Genomic DNA, 18,866 nt, shown 5'->3' on the forward strand with positions numbered 1-18,866 from the left:
TTACTTTTAAATGATGTTATGAACACTAATATGAACATTGTATTTCTGAAGTAAGTTATCTATTTGTGTGGTATTATGAAAGATGACAAAATGTATTCTGCCTGGAGATAGTGGTGAATGTTTTTAATACAACAATTCAAGTGACTGAGGCAGAACCACTGACTGTATCTGTGACCTCGTGAGTTCAAAAGCATTCTGGGCTTCATACTAAGATATTGTCTAAAAATTTAACTCAGGAAAAGAGAAGAAATACATCTATTTCACATTCTGTACATGCCTAATATGTAGTATAGTAACACAAAATTTGGGGGAAATGTAGAAATAACTAGATAGTCAATCATTAACAATTAGGCAAGAGTTATATAAAAAATCCTATACGAGTTTTGGATGACTCAAAGAATTCAGGGAATCCAAGACATTGTTAAAACTGTTGAAAATGCCACACCCAGTTAGCCTTATGGCCCAAACCCATGCAAAGCAAGTGTTGATCCTTTCGTGGAAATAAAACTCTGGTAATCATGCGGAGAGCATATTCATTAGGGGATGCACTGCAGTGACACACACACACACAGCAAAGACATTTGTTCACACAATAAACCATTCTATTAATTTGTAGAAACCATAAAACAAAGCATCAACTTTTCTTTTATTTGGATGTTGCATAGAATAGGAGAGGAAACAGTGCATTGGATTCTGTTCATTTGCTTGTTGTTTTCTTTCTTTCTTTTTTTCCTGAGGATAAGTAGAACTGCTGAAAAAATCGTTAAAACTTTATAAACAGTCAAATTCCACAGGGTAACACTGCAGATTCCTAGAGATCCAAGCAAGAGTCCTGTCGATATCACTATTGAGGCCAACATGTGAAGTGTCAATGCCATTGACTCTGAACTTGTGTGATGAGTTCTGCATGAGCAATGAAGTTCTAGTTAAATTCTAATGCATTTTACAGATTCTGTATGATACATAAGTGCCTAGCTTATATCAGTAGTCAGCTCTGTTATCCCATCAATTTTCTGCTCCATGTAGCAACCATTCCCTTGAACCTGACCTGCCATATTTTGATTAAACTCTCTCTGCCTATTAATTCAGAACCCTGGATAAATGATAACACTGATATTTACACATGCAGACATGCGCATGCACATACACACAAGTGTGTGAGAACACACCCACATTCATGCACACATGCACACACACACACACACACACACACACACACACACACACACTGCCAATAAGGATCACAAATCAAGATGCTTAGAAGTTATAATTCATACTTGACAATTCTGTTATGAAATTAGAAAAAGGCTAATTTTGGATTTGAAATATGAAAATAAAAACTGCTAAGGCTGAATGTTTTGATAAGAACAGAACGCCTAGTTATCTAAAGTCCATTTTATTATGAGCATTTTAACTTTGTTGTGTGTGAAGTGTGTATTTTATGTTTTTGTTTGTTTGCTTGCTTGTTTTTGGTTTGCCTTACATTTTGGTAGACTACGGGGGAGAGAAGCTAAACATTTCAGTAAGTCAGAATTGTCTCGAAGATTTTACCCACTGTTTTATGGGCAGATTACCTCTTCATCCTTTGTAATATCAAGTAAGAGAATAGAACTAGGTAACTGCAGTCCTATTCTTTCCTTTAGGATAAAAAAAATAAAAAATGACTCTTGTCAGGTAAGCTTCTTGGCAAATAGTAAGTTTAATTCCTAACACCCACATGAGGCACGAGAATAGTTGGATTAACAACTCCAGTGTCATGCTGTCAGCTGCTGTTTATTTAAATTAAAATGTCACCATCCAGAAATAAATTAGGAAGTTGAAAAATGATAAATTTCTTAAACATACAGTACTTCGGCACCTCATTAAAATAAATCTATTACATTTGTGGTTTTGTAATTCTTTACACAGGCTAGTTTCATTTTGACATTCAGAATGTAGTGGTTTCTGTGGATTTTGTTTTGAACTTTACCTTCCCCCACACCCTGAGCCTTGACTCTCCTTCCCTTCCACCCACCCCATGTTCTCCCAGCCCTGTCTCCCTCCCTCCCCTCCTTCTTGCTTCTATCTTTAGATTTTGAGTGTATTTCTGTCTGTTCTATTTTATACATTTTTCTGCCCTTTACTTTTGTCTTCATTATCTCAATTTATTAATTTTGAGTCTTATCTATAAATATTTAAATGCCTTAGGGGCATGTCTAAAATTTGATGTCTATATTATGTTTGCTAAACTTGCATATATGTGTACAGACACTAGTATCACTACACAGAGCTTTCTATAAACTACTTGTTTTCTGTATTCCACATTTATGCATTATTCTTCTTTTCAATATAAAACAAAAATGCATGCTTCCCATGAGCTATTTACTATATTCTTGCCAATTGATGGTTCTTTCCAGCTTCTGCACTGTAAGACACCTACATGTGATGTATTTGAAGGCAATGATTTGGCTTTGAGGTCATAGGCGAGCACATCACTGCACTTTTATGTGCCAATTTGATCATAAGTAAGAAGATAATTAACATCTGAGAAAGACAAATATTCCCTTCTGTTACCATTTGGATGAATTTCATGCCTGTGACTTTGTAAATCCAACCAATGCAAATGCACACAGTAATGCAGGTTAATTAAATATGAGACAGTTGTATACAAACATATTCAGCATTAACAACATGGAGATATTTACTTGGCCGGGTTTTCCATTTTCACATAAAAATGCCTCATATTCGGATGCGAATTCAGGGGCGTTGTCATTGACATCCAGCACTTTAATAGCAACAGGCACTCGAGATATCTGACTGTGGTTCCCTATGGGAAGGAAAAAATAACATCAGAATTCAGAGTATTTCATTTGAACTTGTAGCTCAACTCTCTCTGTCTCTCTATGTCTCCTGTAAATTCACTTCAATAGGATATTTTCACATGACATGGAGTCTAAACTCAACATTGTGAGAAAGAAGAGCAAGTGTGTTACTACTTGGTATATAGAAAATAAACAGCAACATAGATTAGTATTGTGAACACTATTGTTCTGGGGATGACCCCACAAACGACCATATGTAAATGAGCTGAAAGAAATTTTGCTTATGAAGTCAGATGTATTTTATTTAAAACCCATCATGTACAGGAAAACAATACATACAACAGTGATTTATCTGTTCACTGAAGGGAAAAAATGTGCCTAGTACAAGCTATTACTTATTTGTCAAAGTATATATCTACTAAGATCAAGCCTACCAAGCAGGTAAAAGGGCAGAATTAAATCAAGCATGAAAAGATAAAATTTGAGATGAAGAATCATATATTCTGTAAATTTTGTATTTTGTTAAAATCATTTTGGTATATTTTTGGATAAGGCCAGCAGACTGAATTATTCTACTATAGTCATTTAGAATTAATTTCATGTAAATTAGATTATAGTGTTCTAATATTTCTAGGTCAATTCCCATAGTCGAGAATCAAATACGTAATCTATAGTCCTTAGATCTTTAAACTAAACACAAAGTATATTTGTACATGGATTTAAACATGCAAGTGCATGCGCACACACTCATACACACACACAATTTTGTTGTTTCTTAAATGTATTCCTGGGTTAGGCAATACTTATTTTTTTAATGAGTATTAAATGCAATGTACTTCAATTCTGACTATACTATGTTGCAATCTTTGATCTTTTGTAAATTATACAGAATGTATTGGAGATGGACAAGTATTTATTTGTGTTACTGTAGCACTGGATATTTATAAGTTAACAAAGTGAGAAACATGTTTTGGGTTTTCATTATGAACAAAAAGGCCTACAACTAATATGACATATTTCTGTTTTTGACAATTGATTAAAGACAAATCCTTAAAACGTTCAAATACTCATCATTTTAAAAATAGGAATGACTTCTAAATTCCATAAGAAATTATTTCATTCATGCTATAAATTTACAATTGCTCCCTAGCTAGCCCTTAAAATTTAAATGCAATTTAATTGGAGTAGCGTGCCCTTACATTCACATTTGATTTGAGGATGGAGAGCTGACACTGACATCATGGAATTGCTCTCATGTAAGTTATGGAACACAACCTCCTCAAAATAAAGATGATGCCCCTAAATAACATCGAAGTTTTGCCCTTTTTTGTTTTGCCGTTTAATGTCTAATGAATTAATTTCTTTTCTCATAGAGAAAGCATGTAGCTCTCTAGTTTTGATGTAATGCAAATTTTAAAAACAGTATAACACATGTCTCTAAGAGAAGAAACTGACATTTCGTATTTTGTCTAGTCAACAAAACTCTGCAAAGGTTAACCTTTAAATGCAAAATAGTTATACCCTTAAAGGCTTAGATTGCTTTTCTACTCTGACCATGAGTTTAGAGTAACTTGTGCAGTATAAAAAGAATAATGTTTGCAGCAATGTTTAGATCCCCATCTTTGCCTCCTTTGCCCCTATTGTGACTCATTTTCTTCCCAGGGAAATTAAAACCCTAGGATTTAATGTATTATTCATGAAATTATTATAAATCATATAATAGAAGAAATAAAGTTTCTGACATGAGTATGTGGTTTGTGTTTGGGTACATTTTAGCCTTTGTCATTTCCAGTGTCATCAGGATCATGTATATTATGTTACTTTAGAGAATATATTTTACACTGTTACAATATTAACATTTATTCTGTTTTGGTCTTTCATATGAATTATTTGTATTGCCAAGTATGGAAAACATACCATAATTTCAGGGACCTAATTACTACCAAGTCCTCAAATGTTTCCATGTTTGTTGTATTTATCTTAAGTTTGACCAGTGTTTGGAGTTTGAATCCAGATATCATTCTGAATCTATCTAATAATTCCATAACCCCTATTATTCATACAATTGCACGTGTAATCTACAATCTTCCCTGGGAAGCTATAAAATTTAAGTTCATTATATTATGGTTCTATTTTACCACAGAAAAGCCTCTTTAATAAATTAAATTTTTAAGTCCATGTGTCCTAACAGCACAGTACTGTTGGTTATTCATTTATTTTTATAATGATAATTCATTTTATACCCTAGCTCAATTCTTTTGTATAAAATTGCTACAGGAAATGTCTATTAGACATTTTTGTATTTGATCTAATAATGCCATTCATTACTAAGTGGTGACCAATGACTAAACTGTGTCAAATAATAACTACAAAGTCTGTCACTATCAAGTAAAGAAAGTACACAAAAAAAATCTATCCTTGTTCTTACACAGTGTCTTGACCCTTTGCAGGGAACAATAAGGCAAGCCAGGGGATCAGATTCAATGGCATGTCTATCAGTATGGTAGTTGCTGTATTCCCCTTTGTTGTGGTATGAACACATCTTGCATGCAAACACACATATAAACAACTTCTTAGTACTCAAAAATGATAATTTATTATTTATTATGACTTAAGAATTTCAATTTCTCTTGCGTTTGTGGGTGTGACTGTTCAGAATAAATATCTTACACATCTTGTGTATGTGATCTACTACTGATTTACATTAGAATTTTCCTTTTCATTTAGTATTTTAGAGTCCTTATTCTGTACAAGAAAAACAAAGAAGAAGAAAAAGGAAAAGGTAAACTATTTCCACTGCACTGAAAGTGACATTAATGCAGTGAACACAAATGGTAGCCTCAACTGTCTTGCAAAAAGAATGGGAATATCAGCTAAACTACTTACACTTTAAATTTCTGAATGCCTTCATCTGTTTTCTCTGTTGATTTTTTGATCATTCTAAGAAATTGTTCCAGCTATATTTTTTTTTTAAAAAAAAGAGAGATTGAGGTGTTTTTTACATTAATACTAAGTCACTGACCTGGCAGCATGGATATATTCATTTGTTGCAGGAATTCTGAGTTGAGCATAAGGGTCCAATATCACAGAATTTCTGTTTCTTTTTTGTTGTTGTTGTTATTTGTTTTTCCTTGTAAGATACTTTTGCAGAATCCATATAGTCTGTGGCAAATTTGACCCATGTCTGCACCTGCATTTTCAGACGAATGTTCTTGTATTTTTCTTATGTCATATTTTCACTCAAGGCCCATTAGAAACATTACTTTCTTAAAATCTACACTAACCATCACCATCGTCCCTGTCTCATATTCAGTCTGCCTATAGAACTCACAAGAAATGTTAAACTATATCAAAGCCTCCTATTTTTGTCTGATAGTTCTAGCGTTTGTACACTCATGGTTAGATTCAAGGCACAGTGAAGAAATGACTCCTATATGCTAAAGCCATAGCATGTGAAAGGAACATTATTTCTGATGTGACAGTACACGTTTCCGGGTCGAGGTCTATTGTTTTAATTGTTACCATTCAATCTAATACGTAGTCTCCTTACTAAAGCTAGGATATTTGTAATGAATTAGAGTGACATTGGTACTCTATAATTATATTTATACTCTACATCTCTCATAGAATCAGTGAAGTAAAATTAATTGTATGTTATTTGAATTCATTCTTCAAATTACGATATAATATGACTTTAGGACATTTAAAATAAAGTGTAATTTTTATGAGAATTTTTAAACATATTTTTGTTATTTATTTACTTATTCTTCTTTGTACAGTTCATTTATTCAATATAGTATTATATGTATATTTCCATATGCCAAGGCAAAATATTTGACATTTTACAGGTTCATATTATGTTGGTTTTTTTTTTTTAATTTCCTTAGTCCTATAAATTATTTATCTAGGGAAAGACATTTTAATTTCTTTACATCATCATCTAATATTAGTCTTGGTTTAAAGAGGTATGTAGTTATTCCTATTGGAGTCTGAAGCACATAAACTAACTGCCTAGAGAGTTCATTCTCTCACCCCAGATTAGTAGTAAGGCCTAAGAGTAGAAAATTTGAGACCAAATCAAGAAGTGCTATTGTTCAAACTACTATATGTGAAATGTTTTTTCTATAGTAGACTTTATGATTTAAAATCACCAGAAACCGTACAGAAAAATGATAAAGTCAATAAAACAAACAAACATGAAATGATGGTTCCATCTTCTCTGAACATTCCCCAAATGTTACTTTTGTCCATACTAGATGCATGCACATGATTTAAATTACAACTTAAGATTTTTCAGCACAAAGTTCTCACTTAAGTACTAAAGAGTCATTTTTATCAAAATTAGTGAAATGATAAGCGATCAGATTTTAAAGATGTTATAGAATAATAAACTTAATTAGATGCGCTTTTGAGGAAATTATCCATGCCCTCAGTGACTCGCCCACAAATGTTGGCCTTTCATCTGATGCATAAACATTAAATATAAAGATATTATAATTAGAAACTTGATTAACATTCATTAAATATTCATTTTCTATACACAAGAGATGGGACAAAGAGGTCTAAAAGGAATAGACAATCTCCAAATTGGCCACGAAATTCAGGCTAATTTTTAAAATAAGGAGCATAGACACAAAGGCTGGAATAGTACCTTGTCTAAACAACTTCTGTTTGAAAAGCTATAGTGACTTTCTGTCACTTCTCTGTCCCATAGCCTCCTCATAAATTGACCACCAGCTTTTCATTTCCATAAGCAAAGGTAATGGAATATTGCCAGGAGTGAGTTACTTGAGAATTTGCTTCTCAATTGCTCAGTGAGCTTACATGTTTGCAGCATTGACTGAAACATACATATTTGTCTCTGTAGACTATAGGAAGAAAAACACGATTTGACCAGTTTGGAGATACTAGTGGGGCCTAAAAAAATTCTTGACGCTTCTACAAGTAGAGGGGTTGAAACCATGAACCATAAATTATACCCAAAGAAGAGAGGCAAAACAATAATTAATAAATGAGAAATGGATGCCAGTAGAAATGGACATTCACAAAAGAAGATGTGAGGTAAATGTATGATAGAAAAGTAAGCAACTTAAGAAGTTTAAAATAAAAACTCTGGAAATGATTTTCCTGTAGGCAAGCCTGTGGTGTATTTTCTTGGTTAATGATTGATGGGGAGGATCCATTTCACTGTGGGTGGTGCCATCCCTGGACTGGTAGTCCTGGGTGCTATAAGAAAGCAAGGGAGCAAGCCATGAGGAGTACGCCAATTAAAATCATGCCTCCATGGCCTGTGCTTCAGTTTTTAGCTTCACATTCCTTCTCTGCTTTAGGTCCTGCCCTGATATCCCTTAGTGATGAACTGTTATCTGGCAGTGTAAGCTTAAATAAACATTTTCCTCTCCCTCCCCTCTCTCTCTCTCTCTGTATATATATATATATATATATATATATATATATATATATATATTCCAGATAGATATATCTATCTATCTGGAAATGGAAGGATCTTCAAAAATGATTTCAGAGCTACACTTACTCCAGTGACTAAAGGCAAACACTTAGAAATATGTTTGGCGGGCCTAGAATGACTATCTTCTGAAAGACCCAAGAAGCAGTTAACTGAGACAGATGCAGATCTTTAAACCCAACCAGTGGACTAAAGTCAGAGACCCCTGTGGTTGAATTAGGGAAAGGGTGTCAGAATCTGAGGAGGGAAACCACATAGGAAGACCAGAGGTCTCAATTAACCAGGACCCCCGAGGTCCTTAAGATACTGAGTCACTCACCCAGCAGCATACACTAGCTGCTCTGAAGCCCCCAACACATATGCAGTAGAGGATTCCCTGGTCTTGCCGCAGTAAGAGAAGTTGTTCCTAACCCTGGCAGGACTTGAGGCCCCAGGGAGTAAGGAGGCCTGGTGTGGGTGTAGGTGGGACATTCTCTTGGAGACAGGGAGAGGAGAGATGGGATGAGGAACTGTTAGAAGGCAGACCAGGAAGAGGGTAATGACTTGACTGTGAAATATAAAAAATAATGAAAAAATACATTTCTCACAGGTGGTATAATCATTTCTAAATAACTAAAGACTCTTTATCAAACCACAGTTGCTACTCACTTCAAGATCTTAGAATGTAGTTAACTAATAAACAATATCAAGATAGGCATGTTAATGGTGATATTAAGAGCCATTTCTTAATAGTTTATTGTTATGCATGTTACTTCTGTATAAGACAAATGTGTTGTCATGAAGTTAGACAGAGCCTTTCTTCCAGATACTTTCCACTTTCTGCTGCACCTAGAGTAAGCAGGTATTCACCAGAATTCACATTTTTTATTATAGTATTTTAAGAGAGTACTAATAAGAAATCACTTCATTTCCTACATGAAACCAAAGCCTGTCAGCATAGTACTTTCCAATTAAATTGGAGTTTATTCAAATGGACATTAGCATCTCAGGAAAAAAGCCTTTGTACACAGCTTATCTATTAACCAGGTTATTTCCTCAAAAGAAGAGATGATTATTTACTCAATACGTTGAAGATTTTAGCCTTTGCTCTCTTGCTCCCTCTTGCCCTCTTGTTCCTCTCTCTCCCCATTCCCTTCCCCCTTCTCTCTCCATATGCTCATGGCCTATCTCTGTTCTTCTCCTCTACTTCTCTCTTCTGCCTTTCTCTGCCTCTACTATCCTCTTAACTCCCCTCCTCATGCCCTAAATAAACTCTATTCTATAGTATTAAAAAGTTGAAGATTTCAATATGCTCAAAATTTTCTTAAACTCTTCAGAAAATGACTTCAATGACATGGTATCTTAGGCGAGTCATCACTAACTCTCCTCTGAATTTCATAACTAACGATCAAATCTATGATTTCAGTCTAACCTCTTTTTATATGCCAGATATAAAGAATGGTTTATTCTCTTACTTATTGCATGTATCTTAAGTGAGACTGGAGTTATTAGAATCATATACAAGTAGGTGTCCGGACAACTGCACTGAATTCTATGTATCTATAATGAGTCCTCCAGGTCCTTCCTTCTCTTTACAGGTGTTGACATCTTGAAACACTGACAGGTAAATTTATGGCAGGAAAGTCCTTGTCCCATGAGGAAGAGATTTGGAGCAATTGCACTTCATTGTCTTCCTTTATATGAACTCCAAAGAATGTTTTCTTTTAAAAACATATATTTACATCTTTATGTATATGTATATTTATATTTATGTGTATGTGTTTGTGTGTATATATATATATGCACACATGTATATGTGTGTATGTTTGTTCAATGACTGTGCACATGTGTAAGGCAGAGAACACATTGGGCATCCACATTTATCTTTATAAATCAAGTAGAGTTAAAGCAGGGTTTTCCCTGACCCTACAGTTTAATGTATTCTTTCAGACTAGGGTTAAAAATGCATGGTCCAAAATCTTCCTATCTCTGTCCCATCAGAGCTAATGTTTCAGGTTTACATGGGTACCAAAATGATGGCTAATTACATAGGTGCTTATTATGTAATTCATCTTTTCAGATTATGCAGCAAATGCTCTTAATACTGAGCCATCTTTAAAAACTACTTCTTATTAATTAAATGTCAATCTTTAAAACTTACCCTCTGTCTTAGTTATGGTTTTACTGCGGTGAACAGACACCATGATCATGGCAAGTCTTACAAAGGTTGAATTGGAAATGGATTACAGGTTAAGAGGTTCTGTTCATTATTGTTAAGGCAAGAGCATGGGAGCATCCAGGCAGTCATGGTGCAGGCAGAGCAGAGAGTTCAACATTTTCATCTGAAGGCTGCTAGTGGAAGAGTAAATTCCAGGCAGCTAGGATGAGGGTCTTAAGCCCACAGCCACAGTGACACACCTACTCTACCAAGCCCACACATCCTAATATTGCCACTCCCTGAACCAACCAAGCATACAGAACCCATCACACCCTCTGAATTAAAATTCTATGGTAGGAATTTTATACATGAAAAATTGTTAATAATGAAAATATGTCTTAATATATTTTTTTTCTTCTGCATTACACAAATATTACCTACTATTAATTACTTAAATAGATTTATAAACCTGTTTTTATTATTGTATATTCTATGAACACAAATGTCATATGGAACATGAATATGTGTGTATGCATGCTGTTGTTTGTTTATTTGATATGTATTGTTTGTCTTTCAATGTTGTTGCTGAATTTATTAATCAAAAGTATCAAGTTCTTCTCTTTATTTCTCTGTAGTATAAAAGGGAAAAAAATAAAATTGAGTAGGGTTTGTTACAATCTATTTTATTGAATAAATTCTGAGACTCTTGAGTAAACATCTCCAAATCTACTTTGCAAAATAAATTTCATTAATTTTTATGTTACTTTCATTTTTTAAGTTTAGTGAAAATAAATAATTGAAGATAGTTTTCAGTGCAATTCTATTTTGGTTTCTTAGACACTGGAATGATAATGTTGGGGAGCTAAAAGTTTCAGGAAATTTATGGACAGAGTTTTCTAACATTTGCTTTCAATACTTATTCAGTTCCAGTTTTCAAAAATGCTTCTAAACCATGCTAGCACAAGCAAATGCATTCACTTTATTAGGAACAATCTGAATACTAGAAAGCATTGAGTGATCTGTGATATATCATCTCTTTGATTTTTATACAAATAATTTGAATATTGATGAAAGCTACAAAGGAGAGGCAGGAGATGGATAGATGAAAGCCAAGTACATAGAGGCTATAGTTATATTTTGTAGCAAGATGTAAACATAATTGAAGTTGGCATATACAAATTACCATAACCTATCAAACCCTAAGCATTCAGTATGTCAAAGAGAGTATTGTGTAGACTATCAGATTGCTTAAACTGACTCCAATCAGGGATCAGCAAATCTAAAATAACCTAAAACCTAGAAGAGGGTGACAAACAAGATAATTTTATTTGTTTTCACAAATATTTTCTTCTCTACTTTTGCCATAAATCTACATATGCTCTTAATATCTTTTAAGATTCTCAGTCTTCATTACCAAGTGTATTGTCAACTCTGGCTATGGCAATTATAGAAGTTTAACTGAGAGAAATAAACCCACCCTCAATGTGGGCTGCACCATCCTGTGGGCTAAGATTCCAGACTGAATAATATGAACAAGAGAAGAAAGCAAGCTCAACATGGAAATCACAACCTCTCCTTTTGTCCATCTCGACTATTCAGATGTAAGAAAGAAGGTCTAAGTTCCCACCATGTCATCTTCACCATGGACTATAATCTGAAACTGGGAACTAAAATAAAAAAATTGCTTTGTTAACTAGCCTCATGTAAAGTATTTGAACACAGGAAGGAGAAATAGAACATACATTCACAAATTGTTTGTGTTTATCACTTTCCTAAAAAGTGAATGAAATTTTAGTACAGCTTAAAACCTATAGATAAAATTCAATGGAATTGAAATAGCATTAGCATATTCAAAACTCTTATTTTCATTTTTTATAAAAATAATCAACATTTTAATTACATAAGTACTATATTGGTATTAATTTCCATTTTATTAATTTATTTTATAAAATTATTCAATATCTATATATTCTCTTTGTTTCATATAAGTAGGCTTATCTTCTCTGTTTTGATAGCATGCATTTGATTATTTTATGGCATAACGAATTTTTATAGTTTGGGTTTTTTTGTTTGGCTATTATAAGTAACGTCTTTATTTTTGAATATTGGTAGCAAATAAAATTATTTTTATAACAAGTAACAATCTTGCAAATGTCACTATTATAATAGTAGAGTTTGTTTTTTCCTAATGCACTCAATCATGTTTTATGTGGGCATTGATAATATTCCCCTCTTCCAAATTGACGAGCTTATTAAACTTCCTTTCCATGAGTCTCAGAAAGACTGCAATATTTCACTACTATGCTTGATATTTACTACCTGCGATTTTTGTGCCATCAATTTATCAGATTATGTTTTCTTTTCTTTGTTGTATACCAGTTTTATCTTGAGCTAGATTTAATATGAATCTTTCTGTGTAACTATTGACATTATTTATATACTTTATTTGTTTTATGAATATTTAATTTGTACTATTAGGCTTTTTATTTTATTTTATAATTTAAAACCATAGTCTTGCATGATTTGATTTGCAGATATGCTACAATTCTGCATATTAGAGGCTGTTGATTTTACATTCTGTAATGATTTGTATATAGTTTTAGGATAAAGACTGGACGTGTATGATGTATAAGTTAGAAATGTTGGTTCTTTTTATTTTCCTATATATATGCTTTAAATTTTTCTCATTCAAATCTGCAGAAGTTATGTTTTTAAACCTTACTCTATACATTTGGAAAGTTATTTGTACTCATGATGATAATGGAATTATTCCAAATGAATTTAGATTAAACCATGGGTGTTTTGGTGATGGATACAGAGCAGTTCAATTTCACTATCTATAAACATCACTAGCATGCTATTTAATATATAATATTCAAAACATATTCTATTTCAATTTCTCTCAGAAAGTTTTGTTTACATTACTCACAAATGTCATTATTCATGAAAGCTTTGTGAAATTTCAGTATTGTGCATTTTTCTCATTTTATTATTTTCTATCATATTTATTTTTACATTCCTATAGTATTTTCTTCTGTTGATTTTCAGCCTCTGTGAAATAGACACTTAGATAATTGACTTCTACAGTTTATTCTTTCAAGATATGGACACATAATGTTCCTTTCCTATCAAATGATGTTTTTTTGTATCCCATGCAGTTTGTCCCATCATCCTTTTCATATACTTGAGTTTTAAACATCTTAATTTACTTGTGTATTTTATTCTGTTTTCCAAGGGATAGTCAAAACTCACAGCTTAATTTCCAAAACTGAAGATTAGCATTTTGCAATTTAATTTGTCTATGTTAAGAAAGATGTCTCTTCATGTGTTGGAACATGATGCATGGGCCATTTTAGAAGTATTTGGAAAAAATGTTTTAGATACATGTGCTAAGAATTGTCCCCAAAAGACATGAATGGTATGTACTCATTGATAAGTAGATATTAGCCAAAATGTTCAGAATACCCATGATACAACTCACAGACTATAAGAAGCTTTAAAAGAAGGAAGGCCCAAGTATGGATACCCAAAACCCACTTAGAAGGGGAACAAAATAATCACAGGAGGCAGAGGAAGGGAAGAAAATGTGTGAGAGAAGGGAGTGGGAAGGAGAAAAGGAATAGCAGGATCAGGTATGAAGAGAGACAGGAAGGATGCCCAGGAGGCCAGTAGAAAGAATAGAAATATGCAGCAGTGGGGGTTAGGGGACAGAGGAGACCTCTAAAGAGTCTCAAAGACCTGGTATATGAGAGGCTACCAGGACTCAGTGGGGTTGACATTAGCCAAAATGCACACAATGTGCAGAAGGAACTGGAAGAGACTACCACCAGTGGGTAGACATATATTCCAATAGAGGCAGGGAGCCACTCACCCATCTTCAAAATTTTAACCTAGAAGTGTTCGAGTGCAAAGGAAATACAGGGACAAAATTAGAGCAAAGACAGAAAGAAAAGCCACTCACTGACCAGTCCAATTTGGTATACATTCCATGCATGCACACCAAATTCTGACACTATTGCTGAAACCATAGTTTATGTGCAGACAGGAGCCTGGCATGGCTGTCCTCTGAGAATTTCTACCAGCAACTAATTGAGACAATTGCAGATACTTATAGTCAACCATTGGATTGAGGTCGGAGACCAATAAGGAAGAGTTAGAGGAACGACTAAAGGAGCTGAAGGGAATTTTAACTCCATAGGAAGATAAACAGTGTCGACTAACCTGGACCTGTCAGAGCTCCCATAGAGTAAACCAAAAACCAAGAAGCATACACTGGCTGGTTTGTTTCCTGGGCACATGTGTATAGACTCAGTGGGAGAGGATGTGCTTAACTCTGTAGAAACTTGATGTCTCAGGGAAGAGTGATTCAGGTGGGGGTGAGGTGGGAGTGGGTAGACAGGTGGAGGAGCACCCTTTCAGAAGTAGGTGAGCAGGGGATAGGATGAAGGACTCAAGGAGGTGAGACTGGGGTGGGAACAACACTTGGAATGTAAATAAATAAAATAATTTAATAAAGATAAAATAATCCACTACACACATACATACACACACACACACACAGAGAGAGAGAGAGAGAGAGAGAGAGAGAGAGAGAGAGAGAGTTGTCCTTTCCATATTTTAGTGCGATATTTTGTACATTTAACTGAGTAAATATGGTAACTATGATGTTCTGATGTTCTCTACCTTAGTGTGTGTGTGTGTGTATATATATATATATATATATATATATATATATATATATAAATAATCTTTCAGAAGTTACTAGGTTTGTCTAAACTGATTTTTCTTCTTTCTTTCTTTCTTTCTTTCTTTCTTTCTTCCTTTCTTTCTTTCTTTCTTTCTTTCTTTCCTTCTTTCTTTCTTTCTTTCTTTCTTTCTTTCTTTCTTTCTTTCTTTCTTCTTTCTTTCTTTCTTTCTTTCTTTCTTTCTTTCTTTCTTTCTTTCTTTTTTTCTGAGACATGATTTCTCTGTGTAACCTTGGCTCTCCTGGAACTCACTCTGTAGATCAGGCTGGCATTGGACTCAGAAATCTCCCTGCCTCTGCCTCCCAAATGCTGGGATTAAAGGCGTGTGCCACCACTGCCTGGCAAAATTTATTTTCTTATTGATCACTTTGTTTCTAATAATACTTAATTGTGCGCATGGGAAAAATCCATGTTAGGTAAATACAATATCTACAGCATTGATCTGTCTCAGTGAGTTTTGGCATTTGTTGTTATGAAACTTTTCCTTGAATTATAGTAATATTTCTCCTCAGTTGACTATTGACTTTTTGTTTGTTTGCTTGTTTGTCTGAATTGGTAAACGTCTTGTATTCCTTTTAACCTTTATGTGTACTTGTTCTTTAACATCCATGTATGAATAGAAATGAGCCTTACATATTGCCTTCTTTATAAAATCTTCCCTGATAATTGGTCTAGTAGACGAATTTATAGCGGTCTATTTATAGCAATGTGATGGTTTTACATGACTTCAGGGTAGAGATGTTTGAATTTCACATTGTACTTCAAATTTCTAAGACCTTTCCCTTCAGGTTTTTCATAATAACCCCATGGTTGTACAGCTGTTTCCTCCACATTGGAACATTCCCTTCCTGGAAAGAGGAGGCAGTACAGTGAAATCAGGGAAGTGAGTCAGACTTAGGAAGCTCTGTGCATTCTAAACATCCCAGGATCTTCCTCAAGGTTGCACAAGCAGTAACACTTGCTAAAGAGATTCCCTCAATTCAGCTGCTGCCTGTCAGTCATTCAGGGAGTTTCAGTGAAGTAACCTTAAGAGTCAACATTCTTTTGTCTCAGCTCCAAACTTTGTTTCTGTAACTCCTTCCATGGGTGATTGTTTCCAATTCTAAGAGGGGGCAAAGTGTCCACACATTGGTCTTTGTTCTTTTTCAGTTTCATGTGTTTTACAAATTGTCTCTTATATCACNGGTATACTAAGTTTCTGGGCTAAAATCTACTTATCAGTGAGTACATGTCATTTGAGTTCTTTTGTGAGTTACCTCGCTCAGGATGATGCCCTCCAGGTCCAACCATTTGCCTAGGAATTTCATAAATTCATTCTTTTTAATAGCTGAGTAGTACTCCATTGTGTAAATGTACCACATTTTTTTTTATCCATTTCTCTGTTGAGGGGCATCTGGGTTCTTTCCAGCTTCTGACTATTATAAATAAGGCTGCTATGAACATATCCAGGGATCCATCCCATAATTAGCCTCCAAACGATGACACCATTGCATACACTAGCAAGTGGATGATCACAGTCAGCTATTGGATGGATCACAGGGCCCCCAATGGAGGAGCTAGAAAAAGTATCCAAGGAGCTAAAGAGATCTGCAACCCTGTAGGTGCAACAACATTATGAACTAACCAGTACCCCTGAGCTCTTGACTCTAGCTGCATATGTATCAAAAGATGGCCTAGTTGGCCATCACTGGAAAGAGAGGCCCATTGGACATGCAAACTTTATATGCCCCAGTACAGGGGAATGCCAGGGTCAAAAAGTGGGAATGGGTGGGTAGGGGAGTGGGGGGGAGGGTATGGGGGACTTTTGGGATAGCATTGGAAATGTAATTGAGGAAAATACGTAATCAAAAAAAAAGTCAACATTCATCCTCTGGTGGGCTTTTTAGTTATGATGTTGCCTTTAAGCCATCCACGTTCCTATCAGCATACCCTCATCCATTCTTCCAGAGGTGATCTCAATAAATTCACTTGTTTAGTCAGCCCTTTGTTTGTTTGTTTGTTTGTTAGTTTTGTGTTGTTTTTGGTTAATCTCAGTTTTCTATGAAGAATGAACACTTTTGTCCTTTCTTTCAAGGAGCGGTCATAAAACATCTTGTATCAATTCTCCTTCTGATCAAATGTTTTAATTATTTCATTTGTTCATTATGATTTTGAAATAAGTGTATTAATATTATTCTAGGAAAATGCTAAATATAATGTCGATAAATCTATAGATTGCTGATAGACAGACTGATAGATGATAGATATATCTCTTGTAGAGCATATTTTATAAGACTTCAAACAATATGTGCATTGCAAGAATGTTGGCGAAGCATTAATTGTTTATGACAATTTGTTACACCCCTCTTTTCCCCGTGTCATTGTTATTATGTATGTTAATTCTACATCTAATTTACATCTAATACATGACATTCTGAAGGGAATAAACAGTGCTAAATTTAGGGCTCATTTCAATGTGTTTTCCTATCTCTGTTTTTTCATTCCTTAAATATTAGTTGCTTACTAGTGCCTTTGTCTTCTAACTTTAGATTTGATAACAGCCAGAGAGCTTATTGGACATAAGACACCATCATAGTTATAAGAAAAAATCATAACCTATCCTTTTAACTTTCGTGGATAATAAGTTCATAATTTTCTTAAGAAAATGAAACTGTACATTGTCCTGTCCTTGTGGATAAACTGGCAAAAGACTGCTATAAAATAACTCTACTGCTCAGTGAATTTAAAGAGCACTGTAAGAAGTGCCTCTCAGAGTCCAGGGGTCATCATTACAGCTATGATATATTTAGTTAATGCTCTATAAGGCCAGACCTATCTCTTGAGACTGCCCTTCCCTTTTCCCTGCTTGAACTACAGTGAATTCTATATTCCTGAACCAGTAGAACAAGATATATACAACACGTTGATTTAAATAAACACACATAATTCAAAATAAATGATTAGCAGAGGTGGCTGAGATAACTGTAGTGCAAGCCACTACCTCAGCAACATGTGCGGAGCAAAATGGATACTGTTGATTTATTAACAGATGGTTGTATCAAATGGATTGAATATAACTAAATGTAAACATAGATAAAGATGCAGATATCTTTGTACAGCAGTTCTTCCTCCAAGCCATCTGTTTATGTACATTAAAAAGAAATCAAAGTAGAATACTGTGTATCTTTGTCACACAATTTAAAAAGAAATATTGAGTAAAATATACAAAGCTATAAGTAATATATATACTTTTTAATATACTTGCAATGACAATAAAAATGTCTACAGATGATGATAATCTTTTGTTTAGAATGTTTGTGTTTATTTTCATGGCATTTTAGTTGTATCTAAAATATAGATGTTAGCTGTACATTCCTTACCTAGCTGATTGAAGAAAATTGACTAAACTGACCTTGAAACAGGATACCAGTACAGGCTGGTTTTGCCTATCAACTTGATACAAGATGGAGTTGACTAAGAGAAAGGAGCCTTCATTGAAAAAATGCCCCCTGGAGATCCAGCTGTAAGGCATTTTCTCAATTAGTGATCAAGGAGGAAGGGCCCAGCCCATTGTGGGTGGTGCCATCCATAGGCTGGTAGTCCTGGATTCTATAAAAAAGCAAGATGAGCAAGCCAGGGCAAGCAAGCCTGTAAGTATCAACCTCCGTGGCCCCTGCATCAGCACCTGCTTCCTTCCCTGTGTGAGTTCCAGACCTAACTTCCTTTGCTGATGAACA

At 34.5% G+C, this 18,866-nt stretch overlaps 1 protein-coding gene across 3 annotated transcripts in view; it reads right to left on the bottom strand.

Annotated features, from left to right (window-relative positions):
• The window catches only part of Cdh8 (cadherin 8), a 389,695-nt gene that overhangs the window by 81,435 nt on the left and 289,394 nt on the right, over nt 1-18,866 (bottom strand). For all 3 annotated transcript variants that reach the window (XM_021169423.2, XM_021169421.2, XM_021169422.2), the window contains exon 9: nt 2,685-2,806. In XM_021169423.2, the coding sequence (XP_021025082.1) occupies nt 2,685-2,806 (122 nt within the window). The remainder of the gene's footprint in view (nt 1-2,684; nt 2,807-18,866) is intronic.

The sequence above is a fragment of the Mus caroli genome, chromosome 8, assembly GCF_900094665.2.
Source record: "Mus caroli chromosome 8, CAROLI_EIJ_v1.1, whole genome shotgun sequence".
NCBI classification, from domain to species: domain Eukaryota; kingdom Metazoa; phylum Chordata; class Mammalia; order Rodentia; family Muridae; genus Mus; species Mus caroli.